General features: G+C 32.9%; 2 protein-coding genes across 5 annotated transcripts in view; one reads left to right on the top strand and one right to left on the bottom strand.

Annotated features, from left to right (window-relative positions):
• Positions 1-21,278, top strand: part of thrab (thyroid hormone receptor alpha b) — a 250,974-nt gene that overhangs the window by 104,544 nt on the left and 125,152 nt on the right. The gene's annotated exons all lie outside the window — the stretch shown is intronic.
• On the bottom strand, positions 340-7,502 carry LOC147841384 (uncharacterized). Its single transcript, XM_087276220.1, has 6 exons — positions 7,393-7,502; positions 4,160-4,312; positions 3,869-4,010; positions 3,599-3,757; positions 3,396-3,491; positions 340-2,320 (listed from the first exon to the last, which is right to left on the bottom strand). The coding sequence occupies exons 3-6, from the start codon at positions 3,989-3,991 to the stop codon at positions 2,018-2,020; spliced, it is 681 nt and encodes a 226-aa protein (XP_087132346.1). The 5' UTR covers positions 3,992-4,010; positions 4,160-4,312; positions 7,393-7,502; the 3' UTR covers positions 340-2,017.

Here is a 21,278-nt window from a genome sequence, read left to right as displayed (position 1 = left end):
ACACTGTAATAAATAAATTGTTGAGAAAACATAAAAAAATAAGGCAACTTGATGCAGTAAGAACTTTGAGTTGTCTCAACAACTGTTTTTTAGTTCTTCTCAGTAACAATATTTAGTTGAGCTAACATAATTTTCTTTGTTCATGCAATATTGATTATAGTATTGTACTAATAAAGATATTCTTGTCACATCAATTTAAGCAACAGTAACTGCTATTGAGTCAATTAATTTTTTTCTGTTTAGTGGATGTTTTTTTTCAAATTTGCAAAATACGTAATTAGTACTAGTTAGCATACCATTCTGTTTTAATCATTCTACTTACAAATGACAAACACAAACTTACTACTTCTTCAATTTATTTCCACTGAAAGTAACAGATAAAAAGCTTTACAACAGGAAATAGCACAAACATTTGTAAATATTTTAAGATGAAAAGTGCTTCAAATTACAAACTTTGCAGTATACAGACTTTTCTGCTAATTTGCAGGCACATATGCTAGCTTTAACATTTTAACTGGAATAACAGCACAGAAATGAACAATTTAAAGATTGCATTTAACACAAACTAAATTTGCTTTGAATGCTTTTATGCACAAATTATAAACAAAAGGGTTGATTTGGACACCAGTTTCCATAAACATTTAAATCTAAATATTAAAATATAAACCTTTTAATTTTAAAATCTTTTACTGTGACTCTTTATAATAACTACACACTACGAATCATTAGCAAAGCATTAACAAATAGTTAATTATCTGTTAAGCATTAACTCTACATTATTAGAAGTTAGTAAGCACTTTATAAATACAGCTACAAATGCTGTTATAAGCTCAAAATGTGCTTAATGATTGTATTTCATACTTTGCTTTTTATTCATTGTTCCTCACTGAATTCAGTATTGCATTATTTACAAACCATTTGTATTTAAGTGTAGCTGGTGGTTTTTAAGATCATTTAGCATGAGTTAGTAAATTATTAATTTAACTATTCAAATTAACATTTATATATCTTATTATTCAGGCATATAGTAATGGTTACTATGTATGTTAATAAATGCTTTATTGACTCAAATTCATCCATTTTTGTGACCTAATCTAAAGTGAGACTATTTTTGCTTTATAAATCTCTTATAAATGACAATTAAAAGCTGGGTATCAAATGAACAATAAATGTTTGCAATCTAATATAAAAAAATAAAATTACTGTAAACTTTAAACATCGCCGAATAACAGAAATGTCAAAATACAATTAGCAATAAATACAATTGAATAAAATTGGATAAAACATTATATTATAATATAACATTTCAGTGTTATTTAACAAAGTTTAAACTGTACAGTAACTTCATTTTAGATAAGGTTCCAAAGATTTTTCTTTCATTTGATAGTTTCATTTGTGTTTCAATAAATAAATAGAAATGAATGAAAAAGTTCATGCTCTTTTTCCCTGTTCGGAATATAACTGAGCCTTTAATTGCCATTTAAAAGGGATTTATAAAGCAAAAATAGTCCTCACTTTAGGTCACAAAACTGGATGAAGTCGAGTTAATAAAGCATTTATTAATATATAAATAAACTAATAGTATATGCCTGAATAATAAGATATATGAACGTTATTTGAATAGTTTATTAATAATGTACTTTCACATTCTGAATGATTTGGAAAAAAACACTACCTATTCTTAAATAACTGGTTTGTAAATAATGCAATACTTATGTAATGAAAAAAAGAATCATTAACAAAGTATGAATATGCAATTAATTACAATTTAAGAATATAGCATTTGTGGCTGTATTTATAAAGTGCTTATTAATGCCTATTAGAGTTAATACTTAACAAATAATGAACTATTTGCTAATGCTTAACAAATGATTCATAGTGTGTAGTTATTATGAAGTGTTACCCATTTAACTGAACACAGTGCCTAAACAGTGGCTCTCATGAATCAGATTTAGTACTCAAATTGTACATTAGGTCTTTGTAACATCAGACCATTGACACAACACTGTTTACAGTATTAGTTTAACATCTTGTTTTTAAGAGAAAGCACACGTTGCGTACATCCAGTCCCAAGCTCCATGAAAACATTCTGAATTGTGTCAAAAGTGTACCGGAGTTCTTTGGGATAGGAAAAGTTGAGTGCATAAAGAAGGCCAAAGAGGTATGCTACAGCACTTGAGGTATCTGGAATGTCTTCCAAAACAACTACCTCTTCCAGTACAACAGCAATGTTCTGGATCACTGGTGATGCTGCCCGGGAGTCATCTTCCGTAACATAGAGAATGCCAACTGATACGCCCTTTGTTCCATCTTCAGTTTCCTATGAAAACACAATAAGAATATTTGAGCATAGAAAGTCATTATAGTATTTTATCTACAAACAAGCAAGATATTATATTGCAAGTAGGGCTGTCATGCTTATGAATTTTAGGTGACGATTAATTGTCAAATAAAATATTTTGCTTAATGGTGATTATAGAGATTTAAAAAAATTAGCAAGTACTTGTTTATTATAGGGCTATAACAACACACACATTTAAATAATTGTAACAGTTATTTATTCAGTTAAAAATATATACCGTTATCTTTCAGAAATATGAACATTCTGTAAAAATAACAAACCAGCATAATACAACGACCATGCAAACTTAATTGCAGTTAAGCAAAATGACCAGTTACATCAAATAGTTATGATCATAAAACTGCTGTGTAGTTTGTCTGTAGGAAGACATAGTGTTATAATTCAAATCATTAAGCAAAAGTGAATGTAACAATTAAACAGACAACATGTAAATAACAAGGAGCCCAGATCTACAAACGCATAAATCATCAGGATTTATATGCAACATTAATGCAGTAATTGGAGTTTAAATATTTTAAGTGATTTATTTTAAAATACTGTCATAAATGAATAAATAAATAAATGCTGATATGTTGTACTCTGAATACAACAGCTGCCATTTTGGTTGACAAGAATAATGTCTTAAGACTCTTGGCACAACTCTAATTTTATGTAATAACAGACAAAGCAACAGTTTCTCTTAAATCTCTTTTACATGTTCTTTCCCTTAACTACCTGCATAAATCAGTGAGCAGGTCTCACTAAACTGGTACTAATATAGAACCTGATATCAATCTTTTAAAAATAACAAGATACTTGTGAATCATGAAATTTACAAGACACGTTTATATACGTAAATTTACTTCTTATACCTTAAGGTCAGAAGATTTGTAATTTCTGTTAATGATACCTAAATTAAACATTTTAACTCAGCTAATCAAAAGTTTTCATGAAAGCTCCAAATAAATTGGCACTCAACTTTTCAAGACACCAACAATACAGAAGCAAGTTTGGACACTCATGCTTTAAACCATTTAAAGTGTTTGATACCTACTTTACATTTCTTGAAAAGGTTAGTTTGTTTCTCTCGAAGAAACAAAGGCAGGCCCTCCAAAGCAGCAGTCCTTCTGTGATTAACAATTTCTGTTGTCTGCAAAAACATAAAAAAGATACAACCAAAAAGTCACAGAATGAAAACTGAAATATCATCAACTACATAGATCAAAAACATGTAAATAATGAAAATTATTAACTTGCCCTTTCATCAAGTCTTTCCAGGAGCTCTTCCATTTCATGTCCAAACGCTCCTTTTCTGGCTCTGTATAATTTCAGAAGCTTTGGTGTGTACTTGTCAGTGGCTGCCATGAAGACTCCTAGAAGGTCTTTGTTGGTGATGCGGAAAAATTCCTCACAGATCTTTTTAAAACAAACCAACCAGATTTACAGCAATCATTTTTTTTCTGTAAACAGAGCATCTTGCATTCTGTAAACTTAAAGCCTAATAAGAAAGAAAAAAAATCTCTTTACCTGTTCTTGAAAAAAGAGTGCAGGCCACCTCTCCTGAACCTCTACAATCATTGGCTGCTCTTGGACCATTTCTTTTCTTCTAAGGGAAAATGTTAGTTCCATTTTTTCCCTTATGGCTGCCATGTCTCTTCTGCATTAACTTCTTTACGTTTCAGATGATTTTGTAGGTGAAGAAAAAATCTTTTTTCAGTACAAATCTCATGAAATTCACATAGTCCACAATTAAAAGTTGAAAGATCTCGACTGACTCTATCAGTGTTGTGGTGTGATTTAGATGGGATCGTAAAGTACCTGCAGTTTTAAAAGCACAAACACACTGCGTGTAAAGACAGGGCCAGTTGGAAATTCTATGATGATGTAGCTGATAGTGCTTCAGAAGGACATCTTCACTTGAAGTGCTGAATTTGCAGTTTTTACACTGCATGAAGTCTTGAGGAGATCATCCTGAAAAAAGAAATAATCAGTTATAACCTTGTATTGTTAAATCACAACTTTAAATAAAATATAATTCTTACAAAAATATATTTGAAAAAGCTTCACATTTAAAAGTCTTAAACATTTTTCAAGTTTATGCCCCCATATTTTAACATGAAACATGTTTGGGAGCAGACAATGATATTAATATCAATATATGATATTGATGTATACAGAGGAGTCTACAAATAATGTAATATAGTTAGTAATAATATATGCTTTGAAATTAAGACTATTTTAAACCTAATAGGAACTATTTATATTAATTTGACAGGATTAAATAATGTTTTAGGCAATATTTTATAAATAAAAAATATAAACTACATTTACATATTACTTTATCTAATATAATCTGAATATCCATGCTTAATATATGCGTCACAAATTTATAAGTACAACTCGCTCTTACTGATGGGAAGTTCGGATCATATTACTAATTTGGACCTTTGAGTCTCGTTCGTTGAGATAAACAAATCTTTTTTACAAGTCATTTCCATCAATTTGCCAAAATATTATTAAAATGATACAAGTTATTCCAAACGCATCCACAACTAGCCCAGACGTTGATCACACTACAAACAAGTCATAACTTGAATGCTATAAGAAAAAGAAAATAATCGTTTGTTTACCTAGTCTTTTGTCTATGATTATGTGAGCTCAGCTATTCTGACAGGTCTTCAAATTTGAGGGGTTCGTCTACGTCACACAGACAGACCCATATAAGCTTAACCAAAGCACAGTCTGAACCGAAAGGAGCCAATAGGTGCGTTCGACTTCATGCAGCGCTGCGCAGATCGATCGAAATCTGTCTTAAAGCGGTGCATTCTGGTTAGAAATCTTGTCCGGATTGATGCTGCGCCGACGCCACGTGACTGTCACATGTGGCATCAAAGTACCGCGACAGCGCTCCGAGATCAGACGGCAAACTCAGACCGTGCAGCTTCTGAAGAGCGACTGCAGGAGCTTTGATGACGACACCGATATTACACGATTGGCCGAGTTCACCACATGACAACAAACACGTGTATTTCGGGTTTATAATTGGACAAATTCCGATTCAAAAGTTTCAAAACAAACAATTCACTTTTCACACCCTCTCTATCCTGTACACATCTTGCTTATTAAAAGACTACAAATATTTTACTGCAGTATCATCTTTTGTTAAATAATCTGGTTATAAAGGTTAGCTTGTTTGCACAGGTTTATTTTTTAACTTTTTTATACAGACTATTTACTGCATTTATCTCCATGAACGATTTAAATGATATATTTTAGTGTATATTTTAGTGAATAACCTAAATATGAACTCAAATAAGTCTTACAGACTTGAAATAAGAAAATCATCATCATTGATCCTGCCACCCTAAAGCTCTCTTAACAAATTAAAGTAAAGAACTATTTTATTAAATAATTATAAAATGGCTTTATTATTATAATATAAATATATATTTTATTTTCTGTCTAGCAGTTTAAAGGCTACCTGCTCTTTCTGGGAAACTTCTACATAGCTCACTTATTTTACCTTTTGTTCTTTTCAACACAATCTTTTTGGATTAAAATGCTTTTTTGAAAATTCATTTATCATCCAAAATAATGTCATTTATTAAGACCTAATCAAAACACCTTGTTTTGCTTTTTACATGGGAAATTTTTATATCTATAAATGTACATATATGTAAACCCTTTTTTAGCAGATTCAAACAAGAAGTATTAGCCTAAAGATTGATGTTAACTCCTAGAATTTATGCTTATTGCTTTGTATTTAATAGACCTGTTCGTTTTTATGTTTATATTAACCTCTCATTTCCTCTTATTTCTCTCATGCATTTGTTATATATTTTATTCATAATTCTCTCTTATTGTTTAAAAAGGAACTACAGTTTGAAGAGCCTGTATTCTGTTTTATTTGTAAATGTTTTGTTGTTATAAATAAAAAAAATAAAAAAATATATATATGATGACGCCATGTGATCGGTCATCATGACTGCAGCAACTTTGAGTCCCGAAGTGTCCAGCTGTCCGTCTTGACGGCTCCGTTTTCAACTCCGCCCCGCCTGCGCTCGGCTAATCTCGTTGATCACCGGCTGCAGCTGAGCTTCATGTCGAACGCACCTATTAGTTCACCTTTCGAGTCATCTGGTTTTCGACTCGTTCGTTCATCACGTGACAGCATGTTAAGAGAGATGACTCAACGCCGAGGACTCGAAAGATGATTTAAAAAATTTTCCGGCTCTGATTACATTCCATTGCCTTATGTCTTTAAATTGATGAACGAATGACATAAACCCGATAGAGGACTCGAAAAATGAACTAATCTTTTCCTCCACCTGCACAAATGTGCGCATGCGCGAGTGAACAAATCACTCCCAGAGAGGACTCGTCGTTCTCGAGTCATACAAAAGATTCGTTCAAAATGAACGAATCGTTCAAGAACGACCCATCACTAGGCGGTGCACACACGGAGAGAAGCACGTAAAATGAGAAAAATGTGAAAACTCGCTAGAGAAATGAAAACGTTTCGCCTAAAAACAAACAAAACCTCTGAATTCCCTAACGTAAATGTGTTAATACTATGGTCCCAAGTTAGCCATCTTTTATCAGTGATTAACAGTTAAGCATAAAGATGTCATTTTAGTGTTAACATGAAACATTTTAAACTTAGACGGCACAGAAAAGCAGTTTCCGTTTTCTTCCCAAGTAATGTCTTAAGGAGCGGCACAAGCTTAACTGGCGTTAGGCAAACGACTGTGCCGACCTCACGGTCCTCCGCCCTCTCGAAGGTGCGGGCGTGGGCGGGAAGGATGTCGCGCGGGGTCTCCATGCCTCCCTGAGCGATTAACTCTGCCTAAATCCGCCACTCATGTCATGAATACACGGAAACATTTATGAGTTTGGACTTAGCTGAAACTATATGCCACATTAATTACCCACTGCATTTGAAACTTAAGCATATGCAATAATTCTCGTCGCTAAAAACAAACCGTCAGGTAGTGAATATAGTAAAATTCATTGCATGCATAGAATTTGTGTTAATAAGTGTTGTTACTCACCTATAGGAACAAGTTAATGTTTAGTTCTTCGAAGAGTCGAAAATATCTGTGAAGTCCGATATGGCATTGGCACCAAGACAAAATGGAGCTGAAGAGCGAAACGAATGGTCAATATGGGGGAGGGTTGGCGCCGTTTTCAAACGTCGCGTCACGCATGCGCAACTTATTTAAATATCAACATACCTGTTCAACACAAAAATGTATGTCCAGAAAACTCTGGTAAACATGTAGACATAACATTTTAGCGAATATTATTGACATAACATATATTTTTATGTAGATCAGTAGTTATTCACAATTCTTAGTATATATGACAGAAAAAGTACAGTGTGCTGAACAAATCGAGATTTTATTTTTTACAGTGTACATTCATTGTATAGTTTAGATACATACAGTGGGGGGAATAAGTCATAATTTGTTTCAGAAAATGTATTTCCAAAAGTGCTCGGACTTGAAATTATCACCAGATGTTGACATCTACCAAATAAATACAAATATGAAAAGAAAACAAATCTAATTAGTTTAAAAATAAAGATTTGTGTATTAAACGAAGTGACACTAGAAAAAAGCATTGAACACATGAAGAAAGAAATGTGTAGAAAGGCAGTAAAAGCCCAGACAGCAGCTGAAATCACTATATATAACAAAAATTACTATATTATGTATGTATTTGTTTCTAATTATTTTATTTAGCATATTGTATTATTTTTTATATTTTTAGTCTGAATTATTAAACCCCCCCCCCCCCCCCCCCCACCCGCCACCCAGTATAATTTCTGTTTAACGGAGAGCAGATTTTTTTCTACACAATTCTAAACAGAATAGTTCTAATAACTATTTTTAATAACTGATTTACTTTAACTTTGCCATGATGACAGTAAATAATATTTGACTGGATATTTTTCAAGACACTTTTATACAGCTTAAAGTGACATTTAAAGGCTTAACTAGGGTGATTAGGTTAACCAGGCAGGATAAAGTAATTAGGCAAGTTATTGTATAACAATGGTTTGTTCTGTAGACTATTGAAAAAATATTTAGCTTAAAGGGGCTAATAATTTTGACCCTAAAATGTTTATTAATGTTTAATGTTTATCAATATCTACACGCATATATTTATTATAGTATTAAAATAATTCATGTAGCACCCCTGAAGGAGATTATAGTATAACACTTCCCTTGACACTTTTTCCAAATTAATTAATTAATTAATTAATTAATTAATTAATTTATTTATTTATTTTGATCCAGCTTCATCCAGTTGCTTTCATCTTCCTCCACTTTACTCTGAAATCTGTAATCCACCAGGGTTTTGTTTTCCATCCACTACACTGCATTATCTGTGCAGCATCTCTTCCTGTGTTCATCTTGGAGAATCTTACGCTACAGCACCAGTCTAAACCTTTACACCCTCCCCCCAACTAAAGCTGAAACACTAAAAATGACAAGGCGTGCAGAACGAAAAGTACAGTACGTACTGTCCTGGGGCCCTCGGTTCTTGAAAGTATGCAGCGCGGCAACGTTTCTGACACAGGCCTGTGTGCTTAAACCTTCTACACACTTCATTCACAGTCTCTGTAATGTGCCCCTTCTGCCTTAGTGGATGGTTTCCTGGAAGAAAAGAAAATAATAATAATAATAATAAAAGATCCATAGAGTGTCTGGACATGCTGAATCTCACCCCCATATGCTCAGGTTTTCTTACAGTCTGTTAATTTGGGACATTGGGTAAATAGAGCGAAGGGAAAAGTAAGTGTCCTGTTGCTTGACACTTGCCTCCCACATGGCAGCATTAACAATGTTTATTTAAGCGTTTTAAGTTATGCTTACTACACTTAGACATATTTTTGACAAAATGTCTAAAGGATTTAATCCTTATTTTTAGCAAGAACGCCCACTTAGACTGAAGGAGACATTTAAAATATGTAACCAATTATTTAAATGTGTGTTTAGGGAAGAGGGTAGCTGAAATCAGGTGTACAGGTGAATAAAAAAAGCCAAAAAAGACATTCAGAGAAGAAAAAATATCACAAAATATGGAAAAATGTTGTTGATTTAAATATATATATATATACAGTTGAAGTCAGAATTATTAGCCCCCCTTTGATTTTTTTTCTTTTTTTAAATATTTCCTAAATAATGTTTAACAGAGCAAGAACATTTTCACAGTATGTCTGATAATATTTTTTCTTCTGGAGAATGTCTTTTTTTTCCGGCTAGAATAAAAGCCATTTTTATTTATTTTGTAAATATTTTAAGGACAAAATTATTTGCCCCTTTAAGCTATATATTTTTTCGATAGTTTACAGAACAAACCATCATTATACAATAACTTGCCTAATTACCCTAACCTGCCTAGTTAACCTAATTAACCAAGTTAAGCCTTTAAATGTCACTTTAAGCTGTATAGAAGTGTCTTGAAAAATATTTAGTCAAATATTATTTACTGTCATCATGGCAAAGATCAAAAAATCTTATTATTAATATAAAAATTATTATGTGTGTGTGGGGGGGGTAATAATTCTGACTTCAACTATATATATATATATATATATATATATATATATATATATATATATATATATATATATATATATATATATATATATATATTTAAACTGTGTGTACTAAACCACTACTATAAGACCAATAATTTGTAGGCTAATATATAAACATGTAAATCACTACTTTAAACACCTTTAGTTAATGAAAATAATAATTATTATTTTTATTAATTATTATATAATATTAATTATTATATAATAATAATAATTGCATTACATTACATCACACATATTCCTAAATGTTAGTTAAACATAAACAGCTGTGGACATATTCTGTCTGACAGAAAACATGATTATTCTGACCTAAGCCAATATATTCAATTAACCAACTCACATCTCATTTTTTCATTCATGTTGACAAAGTCTCTGTTGACCATTTCAACCGCTGTACAGTACATGCTTATTAGAACTTTCATTTAAATTTCCGTTATTTTTAACACAAAGTTACTGAATTGTATGCGTAAATTATTTTAACTACAAAAGGACACCTTATAATGCAAAGCTGCCAACAAATTACCAGTTATAGTAGTCTGCTAATATCTCAGTAGCTACGTTACCAACCACCTATTTTTATGCACATTTTTATGTACATTCCAGTATGCGCATTAAAAAAAGGTCATGTGATTTTGTTATAAGTGATCATATGATGATAAAATTGTGTGTAAACAGACCAGCAGGCTGAGAACATTATGAAAACATCTGAAATGTTGTTTTGGTCATTCTAAAACGCCTTAACCGCTTCAGTATGTTTTATTATTTTATCAATTACCTCCAGAGGTGTCAAGAGTGTCTGTGCTCTGTGTCTCACGCCTTCTAAGCAACAACGTGTTCAGTAAGTGTCAGAATTGTCATCTGAGGCGCATGCTATTTATTAAATAAAGAAAAGATTCACGCAGCTTCAATTTGACTCCTTAGATGGAAACGCTGCTTTATTTGAATAAAACATATAGTGATACTAAGAGAACACTAGTTAGTAATCTGGCAAATCCAGTTATTTCCTTATTCTCTAAGGAGTTTTTTAGTATCTACTGTATGTAGTAACTTTTAAATGTGATGGAACGTTGTAAAATAAACAACTTTTTTCTAAAAGTTCAGCCAATCAAATTATAGCTGGCCAGATTAAGTAAAAAAAAAGCTGTGGTCTGTAGGTTTCTTTTCTGATAAAGCAGCAGATTTGTGAAAAGCCTGTGTGATGTATGGCGATTGTGGCTGTGCGGCCTGTGGCGACTCTGTCAAACCTGAGCTATTTGTGTCGTGCGGAGCCGAGATTTCACGCTGCTTTGCCATCCACGTTGTGGTGATGATATGAATGGCTCCTTCCAAATTTTAACTGGCCTTGTGATTATAAATCCCCAGAACCATATGTTGGATGTCGTCTGTTTCATTTAAAGACCTGAACTATTACTGCCTAGGCTAATAACAGTGTGAATAGCCGCAGCTCACACTCTCCAGGTGTCTTACCAACATCATTATGAGAAGGAAAAGCCACTACTCCATCTCTCTAAATGGTATTGTACATTATTTTTTTGCAACATAAAAACAATTGTCTGCTCAGGCAGAAGTACAATGCCCTGCTCTAATATTGACACCATTGGGTAAAATGTGATCTTTTGTTCAAAATTTTAACAGAAGAATCTGAACAAAACAACAAATGCAAGCTAAAAATATGTCACTTATGTAATTTTAATAAAAAAAAAAATTTAACTGTCCACATATGTGGAAACCATGCAACAAAGGTGTAAAATGGGACATAAAGACAGCTGACAATATGGGTTATTGTGTTTTTTTAATGGCCTGTTATTCTATTTATATTAGCTAATTAATTAAAAACAAAAATAGTACAATATAATAACAATAACACACATATTGTAGAAACAATAATAACAGTACTTATATATATATATATATATATATATATATATATATATATATATATATATATATATATATATATATATATATATATATATATATATATATATATATATATATATATATATTCAAAAACGTTTGCAGTATGTGTATGCTATTTTCTGGCGCATACTCATCACTGCTGTCACTGCCACTGTCCTTTGGAATATTCTTAATTATTCTGTGGTGACCTCTTGACCTTTTCTTTCACTGTTTAGATGACAAAATGCAAATTTGTTTCCATATGGATTTGTAACATTGCCATTTAATGCTGTAATATGTCATTTTAAATTTTTGTTAATATATTTGTTAAATGTCTGTTTTATAAATGTCTGTTTTATTACATTATAAGACAATTTATAACATCATTAAAAAATAAATAAAAATAGATGAGATATACTAGCAGTATACAGACAAAAAAAAAAACTTTTATGCAATCTGACTTGTCTGACATACGTGGACATTTGTTTTTTGGTAAATAAAAACCACATTTTAACCTAACCTTTATTTTATAAATCACTAACATATTCATCATACTTTACTGTACATACTGATATATATATATATATTTTTTTTTACCTCATTTGACCTACTTAAATAAACATTTTTCACAGATATGCCTGAAGCATTTTGCACACGGCCATCACTGTCAGCCATCTTGGATTAATGATGTCATCAAGCAAAGAAAAACTGGAATGCAAGAGACTAGCCACTGTGATAATACTACTGACAGTCTACTGACATTGCCCTGACAGGGTTTGGAGAAAATACCATGATTAATGAACCTTAAATTAAGTTAAATTAATTTCCACAAATGTGGACACCATGCATAAAAGGGTTAAGTTACATTGCATCTACATGCCAACTGATTCTCATTAGATTGTCAGTAGACTGTTAGGGAGGTTGTTAGAGTTAAGGTTAGTGTAAGTTGACGTGTACTTGCAAATTTTTTTAAAGTCTGTTTAATGTCTGTTGAATGAGCACATCAACAGATTATAAGTAGACAGTCTACTAATATGCAAATTGACCATCATAATAAAGTGTTAGCAATTATTATAATGGCCCCATAGTAGTCATGTTTATGGCAAATTTATGACAGATATGTTGAGCTAATGACACTTAATTACACTTAGTACATATGCATAAAATCCCCTTCATATTTATGAAATGTATCATTTTTCAAATGTATTTCTATTGATATTTTAATTTTAGTACACCTGGGTGACTAGAAAAAGGACATTGTTTAAACTTGACCACCTGTTTCATGGAGTATATTTATGATGGAAACACCCAGGCCAAAATCACAATTGGCAAGTCCAATGAACAGAGATGTGATTTACAGCAAGAAGTTGCCGGGGTTCAAAAAATTTAATGGATATGGATATAGATACTGAAACTTTCAACCATTAAGGCAATAATGAAGAAATTCCACTCAATTGAAAGTGTTTTGAAATGGACTGTTAGGAGGATGATTCGATTGGACAAACAAAAACAAAACAAACAAAAACTGTTTTTGGTAACCAGTTGGGTCAAAAACTCTTCTAAACTGCAATCTGACACCACCTACATCACCACTAACTGGGTTTCATAAAAAAAGCCTTTACTCTGTGCTAAAACAGATGCCAAGCCACATTTACCTTTGATGCCAGTATTATAACGTATATGCGGTCTTTGCTGTTTGGTAACCATATATGATGTGACTCATATTCGCAGACCCACCCTTGCATTTACAGTATGTAGAGCGTTTTTGAACTTCCCTTGCCTGTTGGTTTGAATGTGCATGTGTAAAAGAGAGTGGAACTTTCTCTGTGTAGTTAATAAGTGGATTAGACAAGGATGTGGAGGCTTCCTGTTGAGCTCTCAGCATGAGACACACAGCGAGGGAGGTTAATGACAGTCAGTTTGCTGTGTTCATGTTAATTAAACTGTTGCCGACTGTGTTTACACAAAAAAGTGCATGTAAAAATAAAATCATCCCTGCTGAATACAAATAGTATGTGAAACAGTTCAAAATAAAAAGAATTAATGACTTTGATAAATTATGTGACAGTACCACGGATTCTCTGGGCAATTCACAACTTTTTGAATTACAGTAGTGGCTAAATCATATTCATTTCTATGATCTCATTCATAAATTTTAGTACAATTTGTTCATTCCCCGATGAGTGACAATGGGGGCACGTCTCCTTTTAAATATTTTGTTTTCATACAAATGTACAAATGTACATTTCCTCATGAGGTCGGACTGGACAGTAGGAATATTCTGTTCTAAGATCCGTTCCAAGATGATAAATTAAGTCACCCCTGGAATAGGGTCCACTTAGGAACCTGTGGTAAATCAAAAGGTTTTATTTATAATTTAAAGCTAAACATTAACAGTTATGTATGTACAGTATATGAAACATTGTTTACCTGCATATGAAGTGCAATTTCAAAATCATAATGTATAAGATCAGCTAGCAGGCTAATCAGTGTAGATGTATGATATCTCTGCACAAAGGCTTGCAAAAAAAGTCAGTATGAAAAAAATGCTTGATTTGGCAATCTATGATATATTTCAGTATACTGTAGGAATTACAACATGTCATTACAACCCTTTTTAAATTAGATCAATTAGAATGGGTTTTCATAAGATTTTTACCTATTCTACCGTGGGACCCGACCAGATTTCTTGTGGTGTGGGAATAAATTTTCTAATAATATACAGTAGCAGTCGGTAACTCTGGTGTTATTTGTACAGGAGCTGGTGGTCTAACAATATAGCACTTAGGAGTCCCTTTGTTATTTCAGAACAGCATATCTGTTATTTCCTTATTCTTACTGAGCACCGGTACAGCCTGAACCAGTGCTTTCTGCTCATGCATTTTATCCGCACAGTCTGTGCACGCATCATCTGCATAACGGTCCTCAGTGATGGCTGTCCATGGTAGAGCAAAGTGAAGATGCGCTGTCCTTGAAGGATGTTTGACTTGCATTAGAAAACAGTCAGTTTTATCTGTTATCTCGCTCTTTTGTTAGTACCCAATTTAAATGTGAGATTTTGGAAACCTAAATTTAGCAGGAACGGTTGGGTCGGGTAGGAAATTATTCCAAGTGGGCAGCAGGTGAAAAAGACTGAATAAACAGTGGGAGCAGTTAGGTGCGGAATAAAACCTGGCTGGAGCAGGACTAAAAAATGAGTCTCGCGCAGAGCTCTTTAACAGGATCACTGCGAGTTCTAAGAATAGGACCCGACTCCTGGGGGGGGGGACTCGATTTGCCATGACATTTGATGTAGTGTATAAGAATTCATATTACCCAGTTTTCAATCCATCATCTGTATTCCAAAAAAAATGATTAAATGTGCCAAAATGTAAACTGCTCAACATAAACTTGTTTGATGTATCATGTGGCTTAATATAAACTTCAGGATTACAACTGAATATAGACAAACCCACTTGTTGAGTTAAAATTATTATGTCAATATTTACCCAAAACTAAGACAGCTTAGGCTCAATTTATATGTAAAATTGGACTAGAGAAGTTACTTTGTTTGTTTCTAGTAAAGCGAGAGACTTTTTTACACAACAGTTTAATAGATAGACTACATTACTTGGGCATGTTTATGTTAGCAAGAACGGCATTCAGTACATCACAGAAAAACGAATAATTAAGTTAATTAATAATTAAGTTTTCAATGTGTAAAACTACAGAAACAATTGAAAAAGTTATATTTACAGTATTAAACAGCAAGTACCTCTTAAATATGCATTCCTGTCATCCTTTGTTGCGTTCTGCTATTGTTGTGACAATCTTTTTGTTCCCTCAAATGACACATTTAAATGCAAACTGTAAACATGTAGATAGTGCGCTTCTTTTTTAAGCAACTTGGTAATAACCATAAACACTGAAAAACTGACAAATGTTGACTTGGTTAATGTCACCAGACCGCATAAATAAAAGTGATGGGAATGGCTAAGCATCAGTAGATATTAATCCACAGACGGAAATAATTTAGTGTGCGCTACATTTTGTAGCATAATGAATTAGCGTTTCTCCCCTGAGAGGTTCATTTTGGACTACATGACATCTGTTTTTCATTTCACAATAATCCAAGAGGCTTTAACAAAATTTTGCTAAGTTTGCGTAGGCAGCTCAATGCCAGCAATGTCGAATTAGATCAGAATTACGCATGAAGATATTCAAATCCGCCCAGTGTTTACATTTCACACACTACAGATCATTCAGTGTAGTACTTCAAAAGGATACAATGCTGTTTATTTATTTATTTTTGTTGTTGTTAGTATTGTGCTGCAGTAAGTATTGGTAGCATTGCAGTGAGATTAGCATTAGCATTAGTTAAGAGGAAACATGCTTGTTTTCTCTGTTGGTGGTGGTGGTAGGATTGGATAAGGAGGCGGATTAGCACACCAAGCCTCCCGCTTCTCTGAAACCCATTAGGATGTGGTTTAATCAGGTAATTAGTTTGATTATGGATCCCTCACAGTGATGCTTTATGATACACCTGCTGCTGTCACATCTGGACCTGAACACAGAAACATCCTCTTCCCTAGGGGTCTACACTATGAACAAATTTAACATTATATGTAGATTTTGATACCTACAGTTGATGTTGAACTGAAAAAGGCAAGTTTCTTAGAATTCTACTACCAACACTAATGCAATATCAGTAGCATGAATGTTTTAGTTATTTTGCATAGTTGATTAAACAACAGCCATGTGATGTTGCCACTTTGGGTTATTCCAGTTATTTAAACTTTCTTAATTATGAAATAAAGATACTGGTAAAAATGTATACTAATAAATACAAATATAAAAGTGCAAGAGTTTAAAAAGTTTACACTTTAACATTTTAATGCAATAATGTGCATGTGGGTTTCTTCCAATTGCTCCGGTTTCCCCCAGAGTCCAAGGATATGCTGTACAGGTGAATTGGGTGGGCTAAAGTTGTTCGTAGTGTATAAGTGTGAATGAGTATGTGTGGATGTTTCCCAGGGATGGGTTGCGGCTGGAGGGGCATCCGCTGCATAAAAACGTGCTGGATAAGTTGGCGGTTCATTCCCTTGTGGTGACCCCAGATTAATGAAGAGACTAGAAAAGAAAATGAATGAATGAATGAATGAATGAATGTGCATGTGAAAAAAAAAAAAAACTTTCAATTAATAAATATGATATACTACACTACCTGACAAAAGTATTGTCACCTATCCAAGTTTTAAAAGCAACAAATAATAATTTGACTTCTAGTTGATCATTCGGTATCAGAAGTGGCTTAAATTGTATGAAAAGCAAAGATCTCTAGATTACACTTATTTCACCAAAATAAAAAATAAGATAATGCTTTGATTTTAATTATTTATTTAGGACAGTTAGGTCTTACTTTGCTTAGACAAAAGTCTTGTCACCTAATGTAAAAATGTACAGTATATAATATAAAGTCATGGTGCAGAGGGAAAATATTTAATTGTGTATATTGTGTATGACTACCATGAGTTTGGAGGACTGCATCCATACATCTCTGCAATGACTCTTATTAATAAAGTCATCTGGAATGGCAAAGAAAGTGTTCTTGCAGGACTCCCAGTTCATCAAGATTCTTTGGATTCATCTTCAGTGCCTCCTCCATCTTATCCCAGACGTGCTCAATAATATTCATGTTTGGTGACTGGGCTGGCCTATCCTTGAGCACCTTGACCTTCTTTGCTTTTAGAAACTTTAAAATGGAGGCTGAAGTATGAGTAGGAGCACTATCCTACAGACGAATTTGCCCTCTCATGTGGTGTTTAATGTATTGGGCAGCACAAATGTCTTGATACCTCAGGCTGTTGATGTTGCCATCCACTCTGCAGATCTCTCGCATGCCCCCATACTGAATGTAACCCCAAACCATGATTTTTCTTTTACCATACTTGACTGATTTCTGTGTAAATATTGGGTCTATATGAGATCCAATAGGTCTTCTGCTGTATTTGTGATGATTGGGATGCAGTTCAACAGATGATTCATCTGGATCTTTTTGCCAGTTTTCCAAATGATCAACTAGAGGTCAAGTTATTATTTGATGCTCTTACAACTGAGATTGATGACAATACTTTTGTCAGGTAGGGTATATATTGCACAACATATTATATTGAATGTTTCAATGTAAACATAAATTTATATATAAAATGGCCATGTGGTTTCTCCATATAATGTAATTTTTATGAATTTAATTTAACTGCATTTAATTATGCATAACAATTGTAATTACTAAAGCAAATACACAAAACATGTGCAATAGGACACTTTAAAATACAGTATTATCTAAATTTATTCTAAAATGTAAACTTAATTGTAAAAATTTTTAGTAATTGTAAAAAAATGTCATACTTTTTTTTTGTTTTGGCCATTTTTATTTAACACATATAACATACGGTAGTATAATCACTGGTACAATAATTTATTTCACGTTTCTACTGTAGTTTGGTCATGCCGCACTTTCCTCTTCTTCCATCCAAATGTGTTTTTTTTCCCCCTGGATAATGAGCAGTGTTACCTGTACAGGTGTTTCCACTGCTCTCCGGATGCAGTTCCTGTAGGGAAGGATTAGGGTCGCTGAACGTGAGCGAAGCTGAAATTCCAACCAGTCCATGATAGCTTTCAACTTTAACCCAGATGAAATACCAACAGCAGGAAAACAGAAAGCCAGTCAGTGCTGCGTTTCCTTAAATGGCCTTAAAACCCGCTTCGGCTGAATTCTCACGCAACAAATGCATTTCATTTCTCTCGGCTTTGCATGTTATTAGTTCTTCGAATGCTTAATTAACATAAACATCCCCATAAGAGTTGTTCAGCCCCGCAAACATATTATGGAGGCCACATTCCTCCCTGAGTTATACGTTCCTTCCTGAGCTAATATGTTAATTTGTACTGTTTGCCAAACTGGATCATATCCCAAGGTAATATCATCTCCTCGCTTAATTAAACTAAACATAAATGGATTGAACTGTGGAATGTGTGGCGTAGTATGGCAAGATGGGTTGATGTTTTCGTAAAGTGTCGTTCTTATGTGGCGTTGTGATGCAAGACGAATGGTGGAAACATTTAGGTCACATAGTTTTGAACTTGTTTTGAAACCTCTGTACTCCTGTCTTGTTTAAACGTCAGAATGTCTGAAGGTATGTATGTGTACAAAACAAAACAATTGTAGAAACAATTTAACTTCGCAATCTCTAGTAAATCAAATTCGTGTTTGAGGAATGTTTAATTTTACATCTAAAACTGAATGAAATTTTAGAAATTCTAAAATTAGATTCTATTTACCAAGCCACTAATGTATGAATGAATGAATGAATGAATAATGTGTTTACAAATTTATACTTTTTTTTTTTTTTAAATATTACTGGGTTAATGAATATCATCCCCTTTCACCCATCCACTTCTACAATAATAGACCCTTTTCACATTTCCGGATTTCTCAGTAGCCGAAGGCATCATGGCTGGGTAAACTTAGAGCACAGTGAATGGGAGAGTACAACAAATATTTTTTTTGCAATCCTATTTGCTAAAATAATAAAAGAAAAACTTCACGATGGAGTTAATTTAATTTTTATTTAATTTTTTTGTAATTTGACGCAAAGATAATATGATACATACATAAATACATATAAATGTTCATATATTAAAAAAATCTAAATATTAAAAACTTTCAAGGATTTAAAATTATGATGACAGTTAAACAGATCATAATAGTCTTGTGAAAAGGGCCCATTGTCAGAATAATCAGAAATCATTGAAATAAAGCATGATTATTATTTGTTATTTTATTAATTTGTTTTTAGTCACAAATTGTGTTCAGTCATAACAATTTGAGTGAGCTACTTGACTAAAACATGTACATTCTAAATGTAAACTTCAAGTTAAGTCAAAGAGTGACAATTTTTTCAAGTCAGTTTAACATAATGCAAACATGTTAATATAAGAAATATCTACAATGGCATCAATTTTACATGTTTACGGAGGTTTTATTTTTTTGTGCATATGAGAAAGTTTCTGGGTTTTAGAGACAACTTCCTTTGGTCTCAGCTCTCAGACTCTTTCCTGTGGACAGTTGAAGTTTCTGAGAAGTGTTCTGGTGCCACACACTACCTAAGTCAAAAAAAAAAAAAAAAAAAACCTCAAAAGCTAAACCAAAAGCGAAGCCTCCGTTGTTCTTCAGCAAAGCAGGATATGAAGGCTTGATGCCGCAGGAAAGAGAAGACTTCCTCTCTCTGCACATGTAAATGTTTTAATAGGAGTGTTTCAGGGGTGTGCCAGTGTTTCCAATGAATGCTTTCTTTTTCTTTTTTTTGAGCAGTGGCACAGTAAATGTGTATCAGCTGCCTTGAAATTAGAAACAAGAAGGTGTGCGCTGCTCCAGTTACCAGTGTGTAAAGGATACTGTGCTGATAACTCCTTTTTTTATTGCTTACGGATCAGCTTCCATTGACTTTGAAGTGTGTGAGAGACACATCTCATTTTTCACAATGAGCATTGTCACACCTTTGGCACACCTTTTCTCTAATACTGCAAAATAATTGCAAAAATGTACAAATTGTATAACAGAGTTTGTAATATATGGCAGTGAACTACGTGTAAAAATGACATGTAGTTTTAATCAATTGTAATGTACATTAAGTGTGATTAAAACTTCCATCCAGCAACCACAATACAATGTGTTTTTATCTTTCAAATTCTGTCCATTTTGTGTAGAAATTCAGACAATGTGTTGCTTTTTTGATGTTTTTACTGTAGATGTGACAGATTTCTGTATCGCTTTGACAGATTCACTTTACTAATAGTTATAGCATCTAATAAAGACGTGAATGTTTCATCACATCTATTCACTCAATCTGTGTTTCATCTGTAAACTTGTAAACAAGTTGACTACCTTTACATGGATATAAGTAATCAAATTATTTGCCGTAATATCTCTTAATCTTGCCTTAAACAATATTATGATTAAGGTGTTTACATGAGTTGCTGTGACTAAAATCAGCATACAGGTCTTGATTTGATTTTTGTGTAGCTCGATTATAACTTTAGTCAGATTAAGGTAATCAAAAATCGCTGTTTACATGGTGAGAGCATTGTCTTAATAATTTTAAAATTGAATTATTGGTGTTGATGTAAACATACTCAATGTCACATAACATGACAGTTGTTTCCAACAAGTCATTCAGTGGTCACATTTCTTTAAATGTTTGCTTTATTTAATTTATATGTAATTTACTTTACATTTTAGTGATGTCTTAATTATTTCAATAAATCTTTCATCACTTATAAAAGCAACAATGTAAATGATATCACTTGCCTTATATGCACAGTTTTTATTTTATTTGAGTTATGTGTATTATATTTCCCAGAGATGGGTTGCGGCTAGAAGGGCATGCG

Source organism: Danio rerio, chromosome 12 (assembly GCF_052040795.2).
Source record: "Danio rerio strain M-AB ecotype USA chromosome 12, GRCz13ab, whole genome shotgun sequence".
Classification (NCBI taxonomy): Eukaryota; Metazoa; Chordata; class Actinopteri; order Cypriniformes; family Danionidae; genus Danio; species Danio rerio.
This window is presented reverse-complemented; position numbering and strand designations above follow the sequence as displayed.